The sequence below is a fragment of the Misgurnus anguillicaudatus genome, chromosome 20, assembly GCF_027580225.2.
Source record: "Misgurnus anguillicaudatus chromosome 20, ASM2758022v2, whole genome shotgun sequence".
Classification (NCBI taxonomy): domain Eukaryota; kingdom Metazoa; phylum Chordata; class Actinopteri; order Cypriniformes; family Cobitidae; genus Misgurnus; species Misgurnus anguillicaudatus.
Window position 1 is genome coordinate 24,053,235 of NC_073356.2, and position 17,652 is coordinate 24,070,886.

General features: G+C 40.6%; 1 protein-coding gene across 2 annotated transcripts; it reads right to left on the reverse strand.

Annotated features, from left to right (window-relative positions):
* Positions 1-101: 101 nt before the first annotated feature.
* On the reverse strand, positions 102-17,642 carry nup153 (nucleoporin 153). Of its 2 annotated transcripts, none has more exons than XM_055219247.2 (22): positions 17,482-17,642; positions 11,738-11,954; positions 11,335-11,622; positions 11,109-11,242; positions 10,791-10,919; positions 10,511-10,627; positions 8,453-8,497; positions 8,304-8,357; positions 6,625-6,765; positions 6,439-6,491; positions 6,227-6,347; positions 5,766-5,897; positions 5,529-5,627; positions 5,364-5,445; positions 5,180-5,278; positions 4,483-5,070; positions 4,172-4,363; positions 2,587-3,492; positions 2,163-2,498; positions 1,825-2,073; positions 1,531-1,711; positions 102-1,413 (listed from the first exon to the last, which is right to left on the reverse strand). In XM_055219247.2, exons 1-22 carry the CDS (start codon positions 17,557-17,559, stop codon positions 1,326-1,328), a joined length of 4,329 nt encoding a protein of 1,442 aa, XP_055075222.2. In that variant the 5' UTR covers positions 17,560-17,642; the 3' UTR covers positions 102-1,325. The 2 variants fall into 2 exon arrangements, with proteins under 2 accessions (XP_055075222.2, XP_055075221.2); XM_055219246.2 differs by having other exon boundaries at positions 11,738-11,957.
* Positions 17,643-17,652: the final 10 nt, after the last annotated feature.

Sequence of the window (17,652 nt, forward strand, 5' to 3'; positions counted from 1 at the left end):
AAATAATAATAAGGTAACCATTTAAAAAAAAAAAGTCACAAAGGAAAAGCCAACGTTCACAAACGTGTTCTTTATGGTACAAAATACACTGACCACTGATGTTTTATTGATGGTAATTACCCATAGTTTTATTTATCACTCAGCCAGTATTAATATCATGGCTTTAAAATTAAGTAGACGTCCTTATTATCCAAAGTCACCCTAGTCCATTTAAACAAGTTATAGAAAAATATATACTTAACACTTTTTACAATACTGGTTTTGGTCCAAACAAAAGTGGATCAGAAAAGCCAATAATCATTTAGTCTTCAAAGGACCCCCAATTTGCATTTAAGTTTACTTTAAAATGGATTTGGGCAACTTTGAATTAAGGGCTTTACATAATAATTTCTAAAAGACAGAACACTGAACAAAAAAAGCTGGTTTAACACACAAAACTTCACAGATTAAAAAAAGTCACTATTTACATATTTTTAATAATAGTCAAAGGCCAATTAATTGATTCAGAAGCGCAAATTGAAACATGAGAGGACAAACAAAAAGATTTGAGAAAAAAAGACAGAGGAAGAGAGGTTGGTATGGTAGGGACACCAAAGAGGGTGTATATAAGAAAATAAAGTAGTATACAAGATGAACATGAACTAATTTGGAACTATAGACAGGATCAAAGGAGAGGAAAAACTCAAGACTTGTCCTTTATCTTCCTTCCCTGCAAATCTCTGCAGTGGAGAGGTGTGGCCCTCGCCATAACCCCACCTACTTAAAACACATTCATTTTGCTTCTCACATGACAGACAGCATTCAGCCACACAGGCTACGCTTTTTACATCAAACACAATTCGGCACGTACACAGAAACCACACATACGCACACAACCTGTGCACAGGAAAACACACAAATCATTCAGTACAGATACAGCACACTCCTCTGTAGATTCAGCAACCAGATCAGTCGTCGCCATATTTAAGTAAACCAATCGCTAACAACCCGCTGATACGTTATCGTCAGAGCAACTCTTTAAATTCTTGTTTTACTTACGAAAGAAAATAGCAAATCCTGCACACAATGCAGATGATGCAAATGATTACTATCCTGGTTTAAAAGTTCTTGCTTGATTGTAATGCGTTATTTTGCATCTTGAAGTCTTGGTTAGGTTCTTTGTTTAGGCCAGTGTTCATCATTCAGTTAATCAATGACCTCCAAAGCAAAACAAAATTTCTGGCACTATGAGCGAATCACAGCGCCATGCTCAAAATACTAAGTACTTCAGTGTTTGTCGAAAAACAGGCAGTCCATGCCCGAGCCATAAAAATCCATTCCAACTTTTACTTCCTGCGTCGAACAGCAGTTTTGATTTTGCGTCCAGCAATTGAATTCGGCGCAGATGGTGTCGTCGTGAAGCTCTTTGTTGACCTATTAAGGTAATGATTTAAAATAGTCAAATATCTGTAACAAAAGCATTTTAGTGTTTAAATACCCAAAAAGGCCCTTTTAGCATTATTTAGCAGCACTAGGGGATTTCTTTCTTACCCAATGTTAAATGCGGGGCTCTGGCCGAAGTTGAATCCTCCACCGGAGGGAGCATTTACAGCAGGCATTGCAGGAGTGGCGGCAGGAGTTGATGGAGCTGCTGATCCAGCCCCAAAGGCAAACACACCAGTGCTGTTTGCTGATGCTCCGAAACCACTAGTGCTCCCAAACTGGAACCCTCCTTCAAGAATTAACAAACAAGTGATGATCAACACTCCTACATTTAAACCAAGACTGAAGCATTTGACTAAGGGGATCAAGAATATATTACTGAACACAAGCAGTGATTCTGACCTTGGCCAGTAGAGGCAGCAGCAGATCCAAATGTAGGTGCAGGGTTGGGGTGCTGGCCGAACACCGGGGTAGAATTTGGTTTGGCTCCGAATGCAGGGGCTGGGGAGGCTGTGGCCGAGAACGAAGGTGCAGCTGACCCAAAAGCAGGAGCACCCTGTCCGAAGATGGTTGTCTGTCCGGAGCCAAAGCCAGAAGAAGGTGCGCCAGAACTGAAAACAAATGGGGATGGGTTGGCAGAAGGAGCAGGAGCTGAAAGAAACAAAACAAGAGGAGTTTTTGTCATTGTACACGTTAAATGACATCTGATGCTTGATAATTTGGTAAGTTGGTAGACTAACCTGCAGAGGCTGGCGTGGAAGCAGCGGCACCACCAAAGGCGAAACCAGGAGCATTTGAACTCTGGCCGAACTGAAAAGGTTGTGCCGGGGCGGGTGCCGCAGCAGGTGCTGTGGGAGCTGCTGGTTGGCTGTCCTGCTGGCCAAACAAAAACGGTTTCGTTGGGGTGGCTTCAGAGGAGGAACTCTGGCCAAATAAAAAGGTACTGGTTGGAGCAGGGGTGGGCGCCAGGGAGGTGGTAGTGGGAGTGCCAAAAAGATTGGGGGTGGAACTGGAGGAAGTAGAGGTGGTTGAGGAGTTGGCCATGAAGTTAAGTGTCGGCTTTGGAGCAGATATATCTGAAAAACACAAAGTCAGAGGTTAAGGTGTTGCTACATGAGCTCTTGAAACTCTTGAAAATGTAATGTACATATGGGTTACACCTACCTGCCATACTCTGCCCAAAAGTAAATGATGGCTTTGGAGGTTCCGCTGTCGTTTCAGCAGGTTTACCAAACGTAAATGAAGGATTGGGGAGATCTTTCGGAGGGTCTTGCTTGCCAAAAGCGAAGCCTAATGATGGTGTTGATTTTTCAGCATCATTGGCGGCACTGAATAACAGCGCACCGGATGGCAAAGAGGTATCCTTTTTCTCTTCTGGTTTTCCAAAAGCGAAGCTAGACGACACCTGCGTTGGCACTGTTGTTGCAGACTCCCCAAATTTTGGGGCGGCTGGTTTAGATTCAGCCACCAACGGTTTGCCAAAAACAGGGATCGTTGTTGCTGCTGAAGATGTTGTGGTGGTCGAAACTGTTTCGGAGGGAGCAGGAGCATCATCTTTCTCTACTTTGGACTGGGGTACTGAAAATGTAAACAATGAATTGGAGCTTCCCTTCTCTACAGGTTTAGCACCAAATGAGAAGGTAGAGTTTTCAGAGCTAGCAGCTTGAGAGCCAAATGAGATTCCACCAGCACCTCCGAATTTAAATCCTGTATTGGAATCCTGAGATTCAGTCTTTTTCTCTTCACTCGCAGATACGGTTGTGGTCAAAGAACCACCAAACTTAAATCCACCTGATGTGCTTGTTGCGGTTTCTGACGAGGTGCTACCGAGTTTGATTCCACCTGAAGTGGCATCTGAGAAAGAGCCTCCAAATTTAAAGCCCGTCGAATTTGAAGTGGAGTCAGAAGAGCCAAATTTAAATCCACCCGTGGAGGAGGAAGAAGAATCGGAGAAAGTGCCCCCAAACTTCAGTCCAGCAGAGGTCGAGTTCGTAGAGCCTGTACCAAACTTAAACCCGGACGAGCTTGAGTCTGTACTGTTGGATTGAATGCCAAAAGATGAACCTAAACCTGCAACAGTGGGGAAAAAAAGGTTAATAACATACTTGTTAGGAAGATGGTCACTTTCGAAGCACGCTTCATGAGGCTTCGAAACCTTTACGAATCTTTGCTTCGAATCAATTGGTTCGGAGCGTGTTTCAAACTAGCCAAGTCATGTGATTTTAGCAAACAAGGCTTCATTACGTCATAACTGTTTCGAAACTCCGATGGTTCACCATTAGGGGGAGTTGATCACATGACCAGTGTCTAACATGGTTAGGTGAACTCGGGTCATTTTTATTTACATCTTTCTGATTAATAACACTAAATTTATGATAAATTTATCAAAAATGGTAACGATAAAAATGTGCATAATTAAAAGGGGAGTTAGTTTTCATGATCTGTTTACCCTAAATAAAAAAAAAAAACATAAGACATAATTAAAAGTGTATTAAGTTCAATAATATGTTAAACAAATTTTAATAAAAATCTTGCTATTATTTTGTAAAAAAAGTGTAAAATGTTTAAACAGATCTGCTTTTACACTATTTTGACCAGCAGGTGTCACCAGCATGTATGCCGTTTCGAACGCCTCAAAAAACTGAATCCATTTTCGAAGCAAGTGGTTCAAATGATTCGAAGCTTCGAAAAGCTTCATTTCTCCCATCACTAAGAGTGACTTATTTCTGAAAATGTGAAAGCATGGTACCTTTCGACTCCATTTTAGCTCCTGGTTTTGCTGACTGGCAGGCCAAACATGTCTGGTCCACAGCCTTATTTTGAACACAGCACACTTCACACTCCCAGCTCCCCTCAGGTTTCTTGAACTTGTCTCCGAATCCTAACAAAGGTGCAGGCGTTCTTGCAGGTGCAGGGTTTGGGACTGCTGCAGCTACAGCTCCTATAACACAGAGGAAATATCAAGCATGTATTAAGAAGTATCAGCCGTTTCAATACCCTGATTTACACTGTGTGTCACTTTTTTATCATTGACTCATAACCGCAAAACTGAAACTCTACCTGGTTTAGCGCTCTGACAAGCTACACATTTCACATCCTGTGCCTTGTTCTGAACCATGCACACGTCGCAATCCCAAGATCCCTCTGGCTTCTTAAATTTGTCCCCAAATCCTAACAGTCCAGTCCCTGTAGAAGTGGTGGTGGTGGTTGTAGAAGAGGCAAAGGAAGCAGCAGAAATGCCGGATGAGACCTCAGCCAGAGGAGGCAACTTCATGCTGGATTTTACACTAGTCCCAGGTTTGGCAGTGTCACAAGCTACACATTTAACCACATCTGGTTTGTTACTGACCAGACACGTGTCACAATCCCAGCTACCAGCCGGAGGAGCAAAAAGTGAACTTAAGCTAGTCGTGGCATTTGCAGGTTTACTGTCTGATTTAGAGTCTGTGTTGGGTTGTGATGATTGACAAGCCACGCATTTTTTATCCGACGACTTGTTTTGTACCAGGCAAGTGCCACAGCTCCATGAGCCTGCAGGTGCTTTAAACTTGTCACCAAAACCAGAAAGAGGAGCGGAGGTTGAATTCTGTGTCAATGAAGCAGTCTGTAAGGGTTTGTCAGGAACGCTCTGACTAGGGGACGCAAATCCTAAAGAAGATGGGGAAAGAAGTGCTAATTAGACACGTAGAAGAATAATCTGTGCCTTTTAGAAGAATATCGGCTCCTTTAAACACATTTGCAATTAAAACAATCTTACCAGGCCCCTTAAGTATGTCCAACACACTGCCCTGTTTTAAGACCTTTGCAGGCTTGAAGGGTCCTTCAAACTCCTTTTCTTCAATGGCAGCTGATTTTACTGCAAAACAAAAAATAAGATCAAGATCACAACCGTAACCGAGCTCAAACTTAAACAAAATCTGCTTTGAAGAAACAATTCGCACCTGGTTCTACCGCTGGGGCGATTTTCCCGTTAGAGTAAGACAGGCTTGTTTTTATAGTAGGTGCACTGAAGGTGAATCCAGACTGTAAAGAAAGAAACATCATTTTACAGATGTGTGTTTTGTGTGACAAGTATAAAAGGTGTAAAAAGATTAGAGGTGACTTACCGATGGAGAAAAAGATGGAGGGCTGGCAGCTGTTGCCTTGACGATAGGTGAAGAAAATGTGAAGGGGACAGATGGTGGTGTGGATGGTGCAGCTGGCACCTGATACACAAAAAATGTTTAGAAGTTAAAATGCATTACAACCACTATTTTCCACCGTAACTGATAAGTGCCTCAGCAACACTTAGTTGGCATAAGTAAAATGAAAGATATCTGGGAGTTCATGTTCTCTGCACTTACTTCAGAGACTGTTGTTAGTGGTGCTGTGCCAGAGCTCTGCGAGGAGGTAGGAGGAGAAGAAGAGAAACTAAATTTGGGCAAAGTGAAATTGCTGGGGAGAGAGGCAGGAGGCAAGTCAGGTTCTTCAGCCACCTGAAAGAAAAATGGCTCACATGAGAAGCTTGTTGTTAGCTCATTGAGCTCTGATTTGTAAGATTTTTTGTATGAAAGCATCCGCTTAATTAAAAAGATTTTACAAAAGGAAAAAATTATTGTGATGGACCGTTTAAGATTAAAATTTTCTAAAGTGTACGAGAGCCTTTTACACCTGGTCACTTCATGCGTTTTCTCTGACTGGATAGCTAAGACCAAGTGTAAATGCCCTCCCGAACGTTTTCGAAACCATTTAAATCAGACAAAACTTGACATGTGTAAATACATCTGGTTGATGAATCCACACAAGTCAGTGGCGAGTCACTAACCTCATCCTCAGGTCGTTTGGAGGAAGGTCTGATGGCCCTCTCCCTTTTCATTTTGCCCCCTCCTGAACCACCGCTGCTGGTTGTTGGGGTGCTGGACAAGGGGTACGACAAACTGCTTTTGCTGAGGACAAGAATTACAACACAAATTGAGCATACACCAAAACAGGATGCTTTTTATAGTTACTTATCTAAAACTGATCATCTATTCTTACCTGGGAAGGGGAGCTTGAGAGGAACTTGAATTTGGGGTGGATTGTCTTAGAGGCTGAGAAAGGTAAACATTAGTTAGCTTAAATGAAAAATCCATTTTATTAATAACTACAACATTATTTTAGCAGTAAACATAAATAATACGAATCCCATTTCCAGAAAATCTTAAATGATAAATCTGAACTCACAGTCTCTCTGTTGGTTTTGTCAACTCCTCTGTTCAGTCCACCGGGGGTGAGCGATGGTCTAAATGACATTGAGCGGTTACCAGACACTGCAGAAACTACTGGAACCACCAACTTCTGCACAGGTGGGAGTGAAGGCTCCAGCTGCAATTCAATAAAGCAACATTACAAATAAGACGATTTGCTACATAACTTCGCAAAAATAAATAAGCATAAATCTACAATCTATCTGTAGCACTTTACATTTACCAAACAATAAATGCACTTAAGGGCTCTTATAGTTGTGCATACGTCCTACGGCGTAGCCACGAAGACGTAGGCTACACATTGGTTTTCGTCGACGTGCAAAAACCCATGCAGACCACTGGTAGGCAGTATCCATGCGGGTAAACACAGTAGCAGCTAAACCGTCAAAGCAGCAGCAGCTCGGCCAGAAAACCAGAAATGAAGAAGCTGCAACAGCTTGTTGTGTATGTTTTAAGAAGACTAGTAGTGATGGAAGTAACTAGCCAGCGCCTTTTGTTGCAGTGTGAGTAAATCACTCCTCAACTTGGCCCATCTTTGTTCTCACAGTTGCAAACGGAAATACCATAATGCAGTTTTTTACCTGACGGGAACGGTTCTAGTGGACCAATCACAACACTTGTGGTCTGCATAGAACTGATGCGCTGTTACATTTTTGGCGAGATGCACATCAGGCTATGGATAACCTATGGCATAGACCTTTCACAAGACTATAACTTGGGCTTTACTTGCTTAAACAGCACAACAACATTACATCAAATTGGAAAAGGACTTCATTAGAGGAGTGTTTCCCAACGCTGTTCATAGAGGCATACCAACACTACAAATTTTCCTACTCTTCCTATTCAAACACACCTGAATACATCTCATCAGCTCATTAGTACAGGCTCCAAGACAGGAAATAATGGGATCAGAAGTGGGACACATACAAAATGTGCACTGTTGGTGTGCTTCCAGAAACAGGGTTAGGAAACGCTGCTTTAAAGTACCATGGTAAAATAGCTTGTTTTAAAAAAATCTTTTTGGTAACCCTGCACAAAAATCTAACGGAATTCACCTTAAGCCTTATTTGGATTTTGGCAGCTTGTCCCCCCAACACACACTACCTGTGCTCATATAACAGGTCTACACAATTCTAGTTACGGTTTACTGTATTCATATTTCTTGAGTCATACAATGATTTTACAATCAAATAAAATGGCATACTGCCAAATATCATGGCAATGTTAGATCTGATATTAAGATGTGGTTACAATGAATCTGCACAGATATCGTAAAAAGCCAAACAAAATTCTGCACTGACTTGTGCGTTTAAGTTTGGACACTTGAACAGTAAAACATAAAATGCTTACTGCATTGGTTCTTTTGGACTACAGACATTCATCACAAATGGTTATAATAGGCTTTAGGTTGCTGGTGCTCGATGAATGAGTACATTGTTTGGGATTAGAGGCCAGCTGCCACAGTTGTTAACAGTTAAAGACAAGCAGCTAAGGCAAAGTGAAAGTTGCCAACTTCACAAAACACACTGAGGCCTAATACTAGTTTGGATCATCAGTGTCTATAAGAGCTCTCTTTAGTACACATACACCTACAAAAGTCAACTTTCAGTCCTATGATATGGACTGATGCGTATTATAAGATTTCATTAGACTTACCCTTTTCCTCTTTGCTTGAATATTTGAAACGTCAAGGTCTGAATGATTTAATGACTGAAAAGACAATGAATAAGAGATTTAAATTAAATTAAAACATCAATAAACTACTGCAGTTTTGCAATATAAAACTTTGTTGACTTGGCACTTACTGTCGACAAAGGTGATGAAACTGTAGAAGGAATTCGCTTTGCATCCTAAAAAAAATAAAAAAATAATGTCCTCATGCAGGAAAGTCATACAATAGCTATTTAAAGAACAGACCATAAAAAGCCACATTACTTACTGGTTTTTTTTTTCATTATAAACAGAGAATAACCACATAATTTGTCTGTTTTTCTTACAAAGCTAATACAATACAAATGGTGATCACACTGATTGCGCGCATCTACATGCACAAAATAAGCAGATATCTATCAAACATAAGAGTAGACTTTTAGCCATTACTTTACTTTTGTTTGTGACATTTATCTTACATGCCGAGACATGTGCCTATAAACAAAGCTGCAAGAAACCCGGGGCCTATACCATGACGTCGGTTTAGTTGATTAGCCAGGTAAGTTCAGGATTAGTTTATGCAAATCCTGAGTTTTGGGTGCCATGAAAATAGCTTGTACGAACAAGGCCTGTTCACAATGCCTTGGCTTTGTCAACTTGAAACTTATCCTGGAACAAAAAAGTTGAACCATTTTCATAGTACAGGCCCCCGGTAAAGGCATTTACATGCAACAGGAAATATAATTAACGTGCAGAAATCTACTCGTGTCGATCGGATTCTGCTTAAGTTATTTATGACCTTCACTAGGGGTCTCATTTATAAAACTGTGCATAGAATACTTATTAAAAGTATACGTACGCACAAAAGCCAAAAATGGCATGCACCAAAAAATATTAAGACTTACAAAACAAAGCAAAGCAATGTTCCCTTTATAAATCACAGATCACCTGCATGTGTGCGTACATGAATCATCCTCAGATCCCACCCTGCAATCCCATTCACCCATTAAGTTTTTTTATAGATCACAACCATTGCGTTGGAACTGGCGTATGCAAGTTTCCAGTCCCGTTTTGTGGGTACGCACTAGGGTGGTCCTTACTTTTCAACTTTTAAAAGTTCATGCTCTCACCCCACCAACATGTTTGAATAAATAATAAATAAGACCATTGAAGTTTAACAAATTCGCGTATTATGTGATACTTTGTGCTAGCATGTATAATTGTTTAATAACATATATACTTATGGCAGCAATGGACTTATCTGACCATGCTCCATGCATTTAAATCTAGGGATACACAGATATGGAAATTTTGGCCGATACCGATAACCGATATCTCTTTATATTTGGGGGCCGATAACCGATATATATATAGGCCGATAAATATTCATATTAATTTCACAATGAAAAACTCCCAGACCGCGGACATCCTGTCTTTGCGCTAGACTAGCAAACTCTTAAGCCCGCAACATGTGTCATCTTCGTGCTATGTCACAGAAAGCACCAATCAAAACTCCACATGGCCAGCAATGAGCAAGTGAAGTGGTTCAACAAACCAAAATAATCCATCATTTATCGGCTTTCATTTAGCGGCCTAATTTTGCTATCAGACCGATAACTGATAATATTAAAAATAAGCAGTTATCGGCCGATAACGATATGTCGGCCGATATATCGTGCACCCCTAATTAAAACTCCTGTTTTAGTTGTGATATGTCTTTCAAAGCAAGAAAGCTTCAATGTGAATGAAGCACAAGACAATATACACCGAGACAATGGCTGAAGCAACACAAAGCAAATCCGCTGTATGGTTACCCGGATCAGAAGAGACTGAAATAACTGGAACAAAGTTACCCTCCAAGAAGCAAGTTTTGTGTATTGGGCGTTTTTAAATGGTACAGTTTTTGGAAAAATATGAGATTTCGGAAATATTCAAGGCTTTGAGCAACCTCTAGATATTGTAGGAACAATTCTAAATTTTGCACAGTGTGTTTTTATTTTATCCTAACACATTAAGACCCATTATAAGGACCACCCTAGTATGCACGCTTCATAAATGTGACCCCAGACCTTAACATGTTTACATGACTTGCACGACATTAGTTTATTAAGAATAATCAATTTAAAATTGACTTTCAGGCTTACAGTAGTGAACTTGTGAAAGAAAAATCCAACTACCTACAAAACTAATGACAAAATAAATGGTATACTCACAGCAAGAGGACTGGACATGCGCTCCAGAGACTGTAAGATGCGTCTAGCTGTGGCACTGGTCACTCCACAGGGTTGAGATCCAGCTGGCTTTGCCTTTATTTGTCTCCTAACTGGAGGCTGGTGAATCAAAACCCAGAAAACAAGATCAGTCCACGGTTCAAGTAAACCAGCAGTAATCTAATGTAACCAACTGCCCAAAATACAGTTTGATAAGCAAAATGGGGTATGCTTGTTTAAAATATATGTTCTCTAGGTCTAGCATGTGCATGATCATACAGACCTGGTAAGGAGTAGCAGGGCGTGAACGAGCTGATCTTAACGCAGAAGCTCCTCCATATGTGGTTTTTCCAGGGTAGTACGGCGAGTCTCCCAACTGACTGGAGTTCAGTACTGAACTGTTTAACACTGACTATAAAAGTGTTTATCATCAATATCTGTTATTTATGAGTGCAGAGATGACATCACAAAACTTAGGTTGTTTCAAAACATCATTACAGTAATTCAACATCACATACAGTGGAGATGTCCATCCATACGCTCAAAATCATCCTGACATAAGATGAAGAAAAACAAATCATTATGAAGACAAAGCACTTACTGATGAGGACGTGCCAAAGACTGACAAGTTAAAGGCTGGTCTCTTAAGTCCAGAGTGAGCTGGCTGCGATCCAGAGTGGGTGCGTTCAGTCTCTGGAGACCAGAGCTGTGGCACAGTCTTTGACGTGGGAACATCTGGAAAAAAATTAAGCCCTGCTTTACACCTGCAATCTGATGTCAAAAGTGTTTTTAATTTGCTTTTGATTGTAATAAACAGGGCTACATACCTTTGTCTGATGCACGCGACGAAAAACCACTGGTGGTCGAGATGTTGTCATCCTCATGCTGAGAGCTTGTATCCTTGATCTCCTTCACCAGGGAGAAGTTGGAGGTAACAGCGAAAGGGCTCCCTGAGAAGGGTGCTGTGGATGTGGAGGGCTGGGAGAAGAGGGAGCTGGTGCCACCCCCTAGTGCGGGGGAGCCATCCAGAGAAGGAAAGTGCAGGTGGGTTCGATTGAGTGGGGGTCTTGACAGGACATCATGGAAATTCAGTGAGGCTTTGCTTGTAGATGGTTCTGAAAATAGGATTGAGCAAAGTTGCTTTAGCATCTGCATAGTCAGCTACCTTCTTAGACAACTTATGATTTGTAACTCAGGTTAAGTTGGCACGACATGGTCTAGTCACAATACCTGTGTTACTTGTGCTTGGCTCTGGAGAGTCTCGTCCATCTGGGAGTGGGGGAGTCTCATCATTGCCATTGGGGGGAGGAGCCACGCTATTCCGCTCCACACCAACTGGAGACGTTTCACCCTCAGCGACTTCACCATTTTTGAAGTATTTCTGCAGCCAGGAGGGTACGATGCTCTTCACTGTATCTGTCACTCGACTGATAAGACCAGGCTGTTGCTGCTGAGCATAAGAGACAGATTTAGCATTTCTAAAAAGGATCAACCAAGTTAAATGCATTCCCTTTAACTTATCAATAATTAAAGGGTTAGTTCACCCAGACATGAAAATAATGTCATTAATGACTCGCCCTCATGTCGTTCCGGACTCGTGGGACCTCCGTTGGTCTTCGGAACACAGTTTAAGATGTTTTATATTTAGTCAGAGAGCTTGTTGACCTTTGATTGAAAATCTACATACGATATACTGTCCATGTCCAGAAAGGATATAAAACATCATCAAAGTAGTCCATGTGACATCAGTGGGTCAGTTAGAATGTGTTAAAGCATCAAAAATACATTTTGGTCCAAAAATAACAGAAATGATGACTTTATTCAGCATTGTCTTCTCTGACGTATGACACGGCTGACGTGTTATCTGGTGCGCCCCAGCTGTCTATTTTTGTGCGCCCGGGCTTCGTTTACGGTCCGAGGATAACACGTCCTCCTGCAGTCACGTGACTATAGTCTCGTGCATGCGCTTTACGAGAGATGTGGAAGAGAAGACAATGCTGAATAAAGTCAAAATTTTTGTTATTTTTGGGACCAAAATGTATTTTCGCTGCTTCAACACATTTTAACTGACCCACTGGTGTCACATGGGCTGCTTTGATTGTTTTTGTTAAATTTCTGGACATGGACAGTATACCGTACATAGATCTTTCAATGAAGGGTCAACAAGCTCTCAGACAAAATATAAAACATCTTCAACTGTTCCAAAGATGAACGAGTTTGAAACGACATGAGGGTGAGTCATTCATGACATTTTCATTTTTGGGTGAACTATCCCTTTAATCACAACAGCAAAATCCCTTGAAAAACAACCACCAGAATTCAACAAAAGTTAGTGGATGATGCATGCCCCCATGTTTCATACCATGGACGCAGTGTGGGCCCTGAACGCTAAAGAGTGCAGGGATTTGAAAGCTTTAGTTGACATCTAAAAAGGGGCCCTTGGGACCAAACCACTGTTCAAGCACTACAGGCTTATTGTTCTCAGAGCTCCAGGGTTCGGACACTGCAACGCCACAGACTAACTCTTTGGCTGAACGCTGCAAGCACGTGACTCACAGGCAGGTGGGAAAGCTAAATAGTCCATTTAGCTCCGGCGGAAGAGAAGCCGAGAGGGATTACGCAATCGAAACGGGACTTCAACGCATACAGCTACCTCAGAGCACAATTCATCTTGTCTTGCTCCAAAGTGCCTAGCAGTTAATGACTACACAAGCAAAAGTTCAACGTATGAAAACTTTATGCAGTCAGCATATGAAACCAGCTGTGTGCACGGCTGGGGCCATATGCATGAGTTCAGGATTGCAACATAAGTCACTTCCTGACAACAGAGAACATGTGGTGCGATCCAAGGTCAGCATGGCCAGTCGATACTAGCAGAAATCTGAGAAAGGCCGTGAAGGGCATTAATCTAAACAACGTTTCCTTTGACACATTCACTTTAGTCCAAATTAGGGCTGCATGATTTTACATAAAAATGCAATAACTTGCTAAGTGATGTGATAAATAATATGCAATATGATAATGACAGTTTTAAGTGACTTTTAACAACAAAATCCTCAGAACGCACACACTGGATGATTCGACAACACAAATGTGATGACTACTGTAGCAACTAAAAATTTGGATTAATCGTTGTTGTTTTTTACGTGGCCGATTCAAAATCAATTCTCAAAGAGCAGAATCGATTTTTTTATATATTTTTCCCACAAACATTGAACGTAAGATTAACGTTAATCTTATTACTAGTCTTCTTCACTAGATTTCACCCTCTTTTTTGCCTTACACGATGTTACCAAGGAGTAAGAGGCGATTCATTCATTCAGTGCTTAAAATGGCGGTTTCAGGTGCTTAATTGACGTTGATGCCACCTTCACATAAAAAGTCAGAAGTACGGAAGCATTTTAGATTTCGCAAGCAAGACGACGATGATAGTGTTGTGGTTTTTAATTTCTTTTTATTAATTACCCAATTGTAAACTGCTGTTCACTGTTCTTTTTTATTAATATAGTGTTTGTATTAAATCTATATTCATTGAGTTGAATCGAGAATCGATACCCAGCCATAGCAGCAACCATTTCAAAGTGGCACGAGATTAAACATGACTTGGGAAAAACAAATGCTTATGCGTTAGTTCTTGCATGAGATATTATAAAAGCACTTGCACTGTTGCCAAAGTTGTTTAAGTCGATATTATTTCTCAATACTCCTCTTTCATCTCATTTTTGTGGGTGTCTTGTTTCAGCTATAAAAGCACACAACATCCAGTTGAAGCTTGCACGCTCTCATTGGCTATCGCTGTCATGTCGGTGGCAGCCCAATCAAAAGTTGTAATTATCAAAGGTGTTTAAGGCTCCAACCATACAGAGTTTTTTTTTTTTTGACAAAAACAGTATGCGGTAAAACACTAATCGGATAACAGCCCCTTTCGATCGCCGAGGGGGTAAATCTGGCTTAATCTTCATATGTGTGGCTAGCCTAATGTTCCAGACTGTTTGCTAAAACTTTTGACTATACATAAATTTGGAATATTTTAAATTATTTAATTATTGTAAACTACTTCAGTATGCATAGCAGTTTATGTACATATTGTACTGCTGTGCAATTAATATTTTTTTAATTCCGATTTTTGCACATTTCGATTGCAAAAACAAGATAATTGAGGGTAATTCGACTAGAGTGACGGATTTTGGGTTGTGTTATAAATCCAGTAGGGCTGGGTCGGTTTGGATTTTTTCTTACCGCGGTCGTTTATCATCAAATTTCCGCTGTTTTGCTGTGTTTTTTTTTTTTTGGCAAGACGACGAGTTTATTTATCTTCAATACAATCTGGTAAAGTAACCATTTGTATGAGAAATCATTTTTACTGCATGTGTGTCCGTGCTTCAGTATAGCTTGGAAGCTGCACGGAGACACGTGTGTGTGCGCAAGATGACGTGCTTCGTCTCTGTCTCATGCGCTCGGGCAGACCGCTTCTGTCCTATATCCTTACCATAAACAACATCTTTTTTTTCCACAAACAGAGAAAGAACACCCAAAAGCAAAACTTTTTGAAATGTGCCCTGCTTTAGAAATGGTCACTGTGGTAGGCTAGATGAAAAAGAGACAATCTAACCTCTGGACTGATCACGTGCTCTTTATGTTGCGTGATAATGTATAAATCCTGATTCTGTTGTTGATCTGTTGCGGCTGTTTGCACGTTCATATTAAATAAAATGTTTGTATTGCTTTAACCGAGTCACAGACAACCGTCAACTGTATTTCTACTCTGACAATTTAATATTAAAATCATATCAGTTAACAGTTAATGTTCAGTTAACAAGCTGTGGTTGGTATGGCGGTAATCCGGTTACCGCCCCAGGCCTAAAATCCAGTGCGTCATATGCAGCTTCACTGTTGTGCCCCTCTTGCACGTGCTCTTGCATCTGTTCGAACACAAAGTAGAAATCCTTATGTATTTGTTAAGTTTCATGCATTACAGGCAAGTGGAGGCAAACTATCCTTCGCGTTTAAAATATAATCAGCTGCATGGCGCCTCTCTCAGTCTCTCTTTCTCGCACGTGCAGAGAGCCGCGCTCCCGCATCTGTCTAAAGTCAGATCACTAGGTAGTAATCCTGTTTATGTTTGTGAAGTTATATGCATTTCAAGTGAGCTGAAGCAAAACTATCCCTCGTCTTTAAAAGGCACTTCTAAGGGTGCAAAACTGCTTTGACAGTAGGCTTCTGCAACAATAAACAAATGCATTGAATTGAGATGTGTGTGTGTGTATGTGCGTGCGTGCATTTTGCAGTCATTAAGTAATTGTGAATAATTGGGATTATGATTTCCCATAATCGGCAGTCCTAGTACATGTGAGATATTAAAATAATTTCCCTATATTGTGACGCCCTAGCCCAATGCACACGATCTGACGTAAACTAGTCGACAATACTGCAAGTGCTACATGCTGTATGCAGTTGAAATGCACATATCTGGTGCAATTCATGCAACGCTCACCAGTATGCGATGCACAATACAACACACTGGCTTGTATTTTTCATCATTTGAAATAAAAAGCATGAGCTACATAAATACGCACCAACATGTTGAATATTTATGATTGGAGCACCTCCAACTTGCACATATAGCCAAAGCAACTTAAAAATAAGAGGGCATTCCAACATTTGGCCTTAATGTATCTTACTCCAAATATTAGTCCTCTTCTTCAACTGAACACAAAAGTTTTACAAATCAATTAAAATAATTTAATATACACATTAGTACTACACATATGCACCCAAATGTATATTTCACAAAAACGTGTGTGTGTGTGTGTTACATAACATACAGAACTTTTATTTAGGGGTAAACTATTTTTTTAATCCATAGTGTAACCAATTTATTTATGAAAAAGAAAATATTTTAATGTTATGAAAGTAAATGTTATTTCTCATTAAATTCAACAAATGAATGGTCCAACAACACATACTATACTGACATTGAGACCTGTATAACAATGCACTTTTCTTGGATAAATAAATGCTCTATGCTTCCTTTTTGCATAAAACGCAAGGCTTCTTTGCATAGCATGCAGGCTGCAAAAGTACTATTCTGATTAATAAATGCCTAGAAAAATACGAGCAATGCATTTCTTTACATTTAAGATGGCAGTACTTTCTAGATAAAACACAAAAGCAGTGCTGACATCACGAAAGCACACTAATACTTATAGCTGCGTTAGTCACTGGATTCTCACACTTTAAAAAACATCGGGTTATCGCAGGGTTTCATCTCTGTGTATGAAAACACGTCACGACACGCACTTATAACGTTACACTCATCCCGCCTTTCTTTAGCGTCTCATGAAGTCAAACACACTGTATTACAATCCCTGTGCTACACGCTTTCTTTATTTTAAAGTATGTAACGTTAACATGCATGCTAAACTCTTCGTATTTCTCTTTAACCGAGTTAAACACAGAACACAATTTAACCCAATTTAGACAAACGCTTTAAAGCTAAACTTCTCAGGCCCACCTTTTAAGCATACCGAAGTTATTGTAGGACACAAATACATTTAATTAATTAAAAGACAACGTTTAAATGTTACTTACAGCCTTTTATGTCTTTTAAAACAAGTGTCTGCTTGATTCACGCCGGCGCGATATGCAGCTAATGGCTAACGAGACGCATTTGGAAAACGTCGTTAAAGCGACTGTCCTAAACGAACCAAAATCATTCGCAATTCATATTTATACGCTTTAATACATGATATTGTCTTTAGTTAAAAGGTCTGTGTTTTAAGCAAATAAGCTAACGTTAACGGTATCGCGGTGACAGTGTGGAGAACGTGTGCTGGAGTAGCGTGAACAGGCCTACAGGCCGCAAAATGTCTCCGGCTTCACAAAAACAATAACAGCCGCCAAACCACCGGTGCGGTTTAACGTAAAGACTTTTAAAATCCGTGTTGTGGCAGCTGAAGTTACGTTTTGTTTACCTGTTTGCCTTTGGCGTAAGGTTTTGAAGCGATGTGATATCTTCTTGATCTGATTTTCCCTCCTCCTGTCGCCGCCATGGCTAACTAGATACGAGTCTGCTCAGTAGCGCTTCGCCGGATAGAGCTCCGCTGTCACACTGCAGCCCTCCAATATACCGTCAACCACTTCGG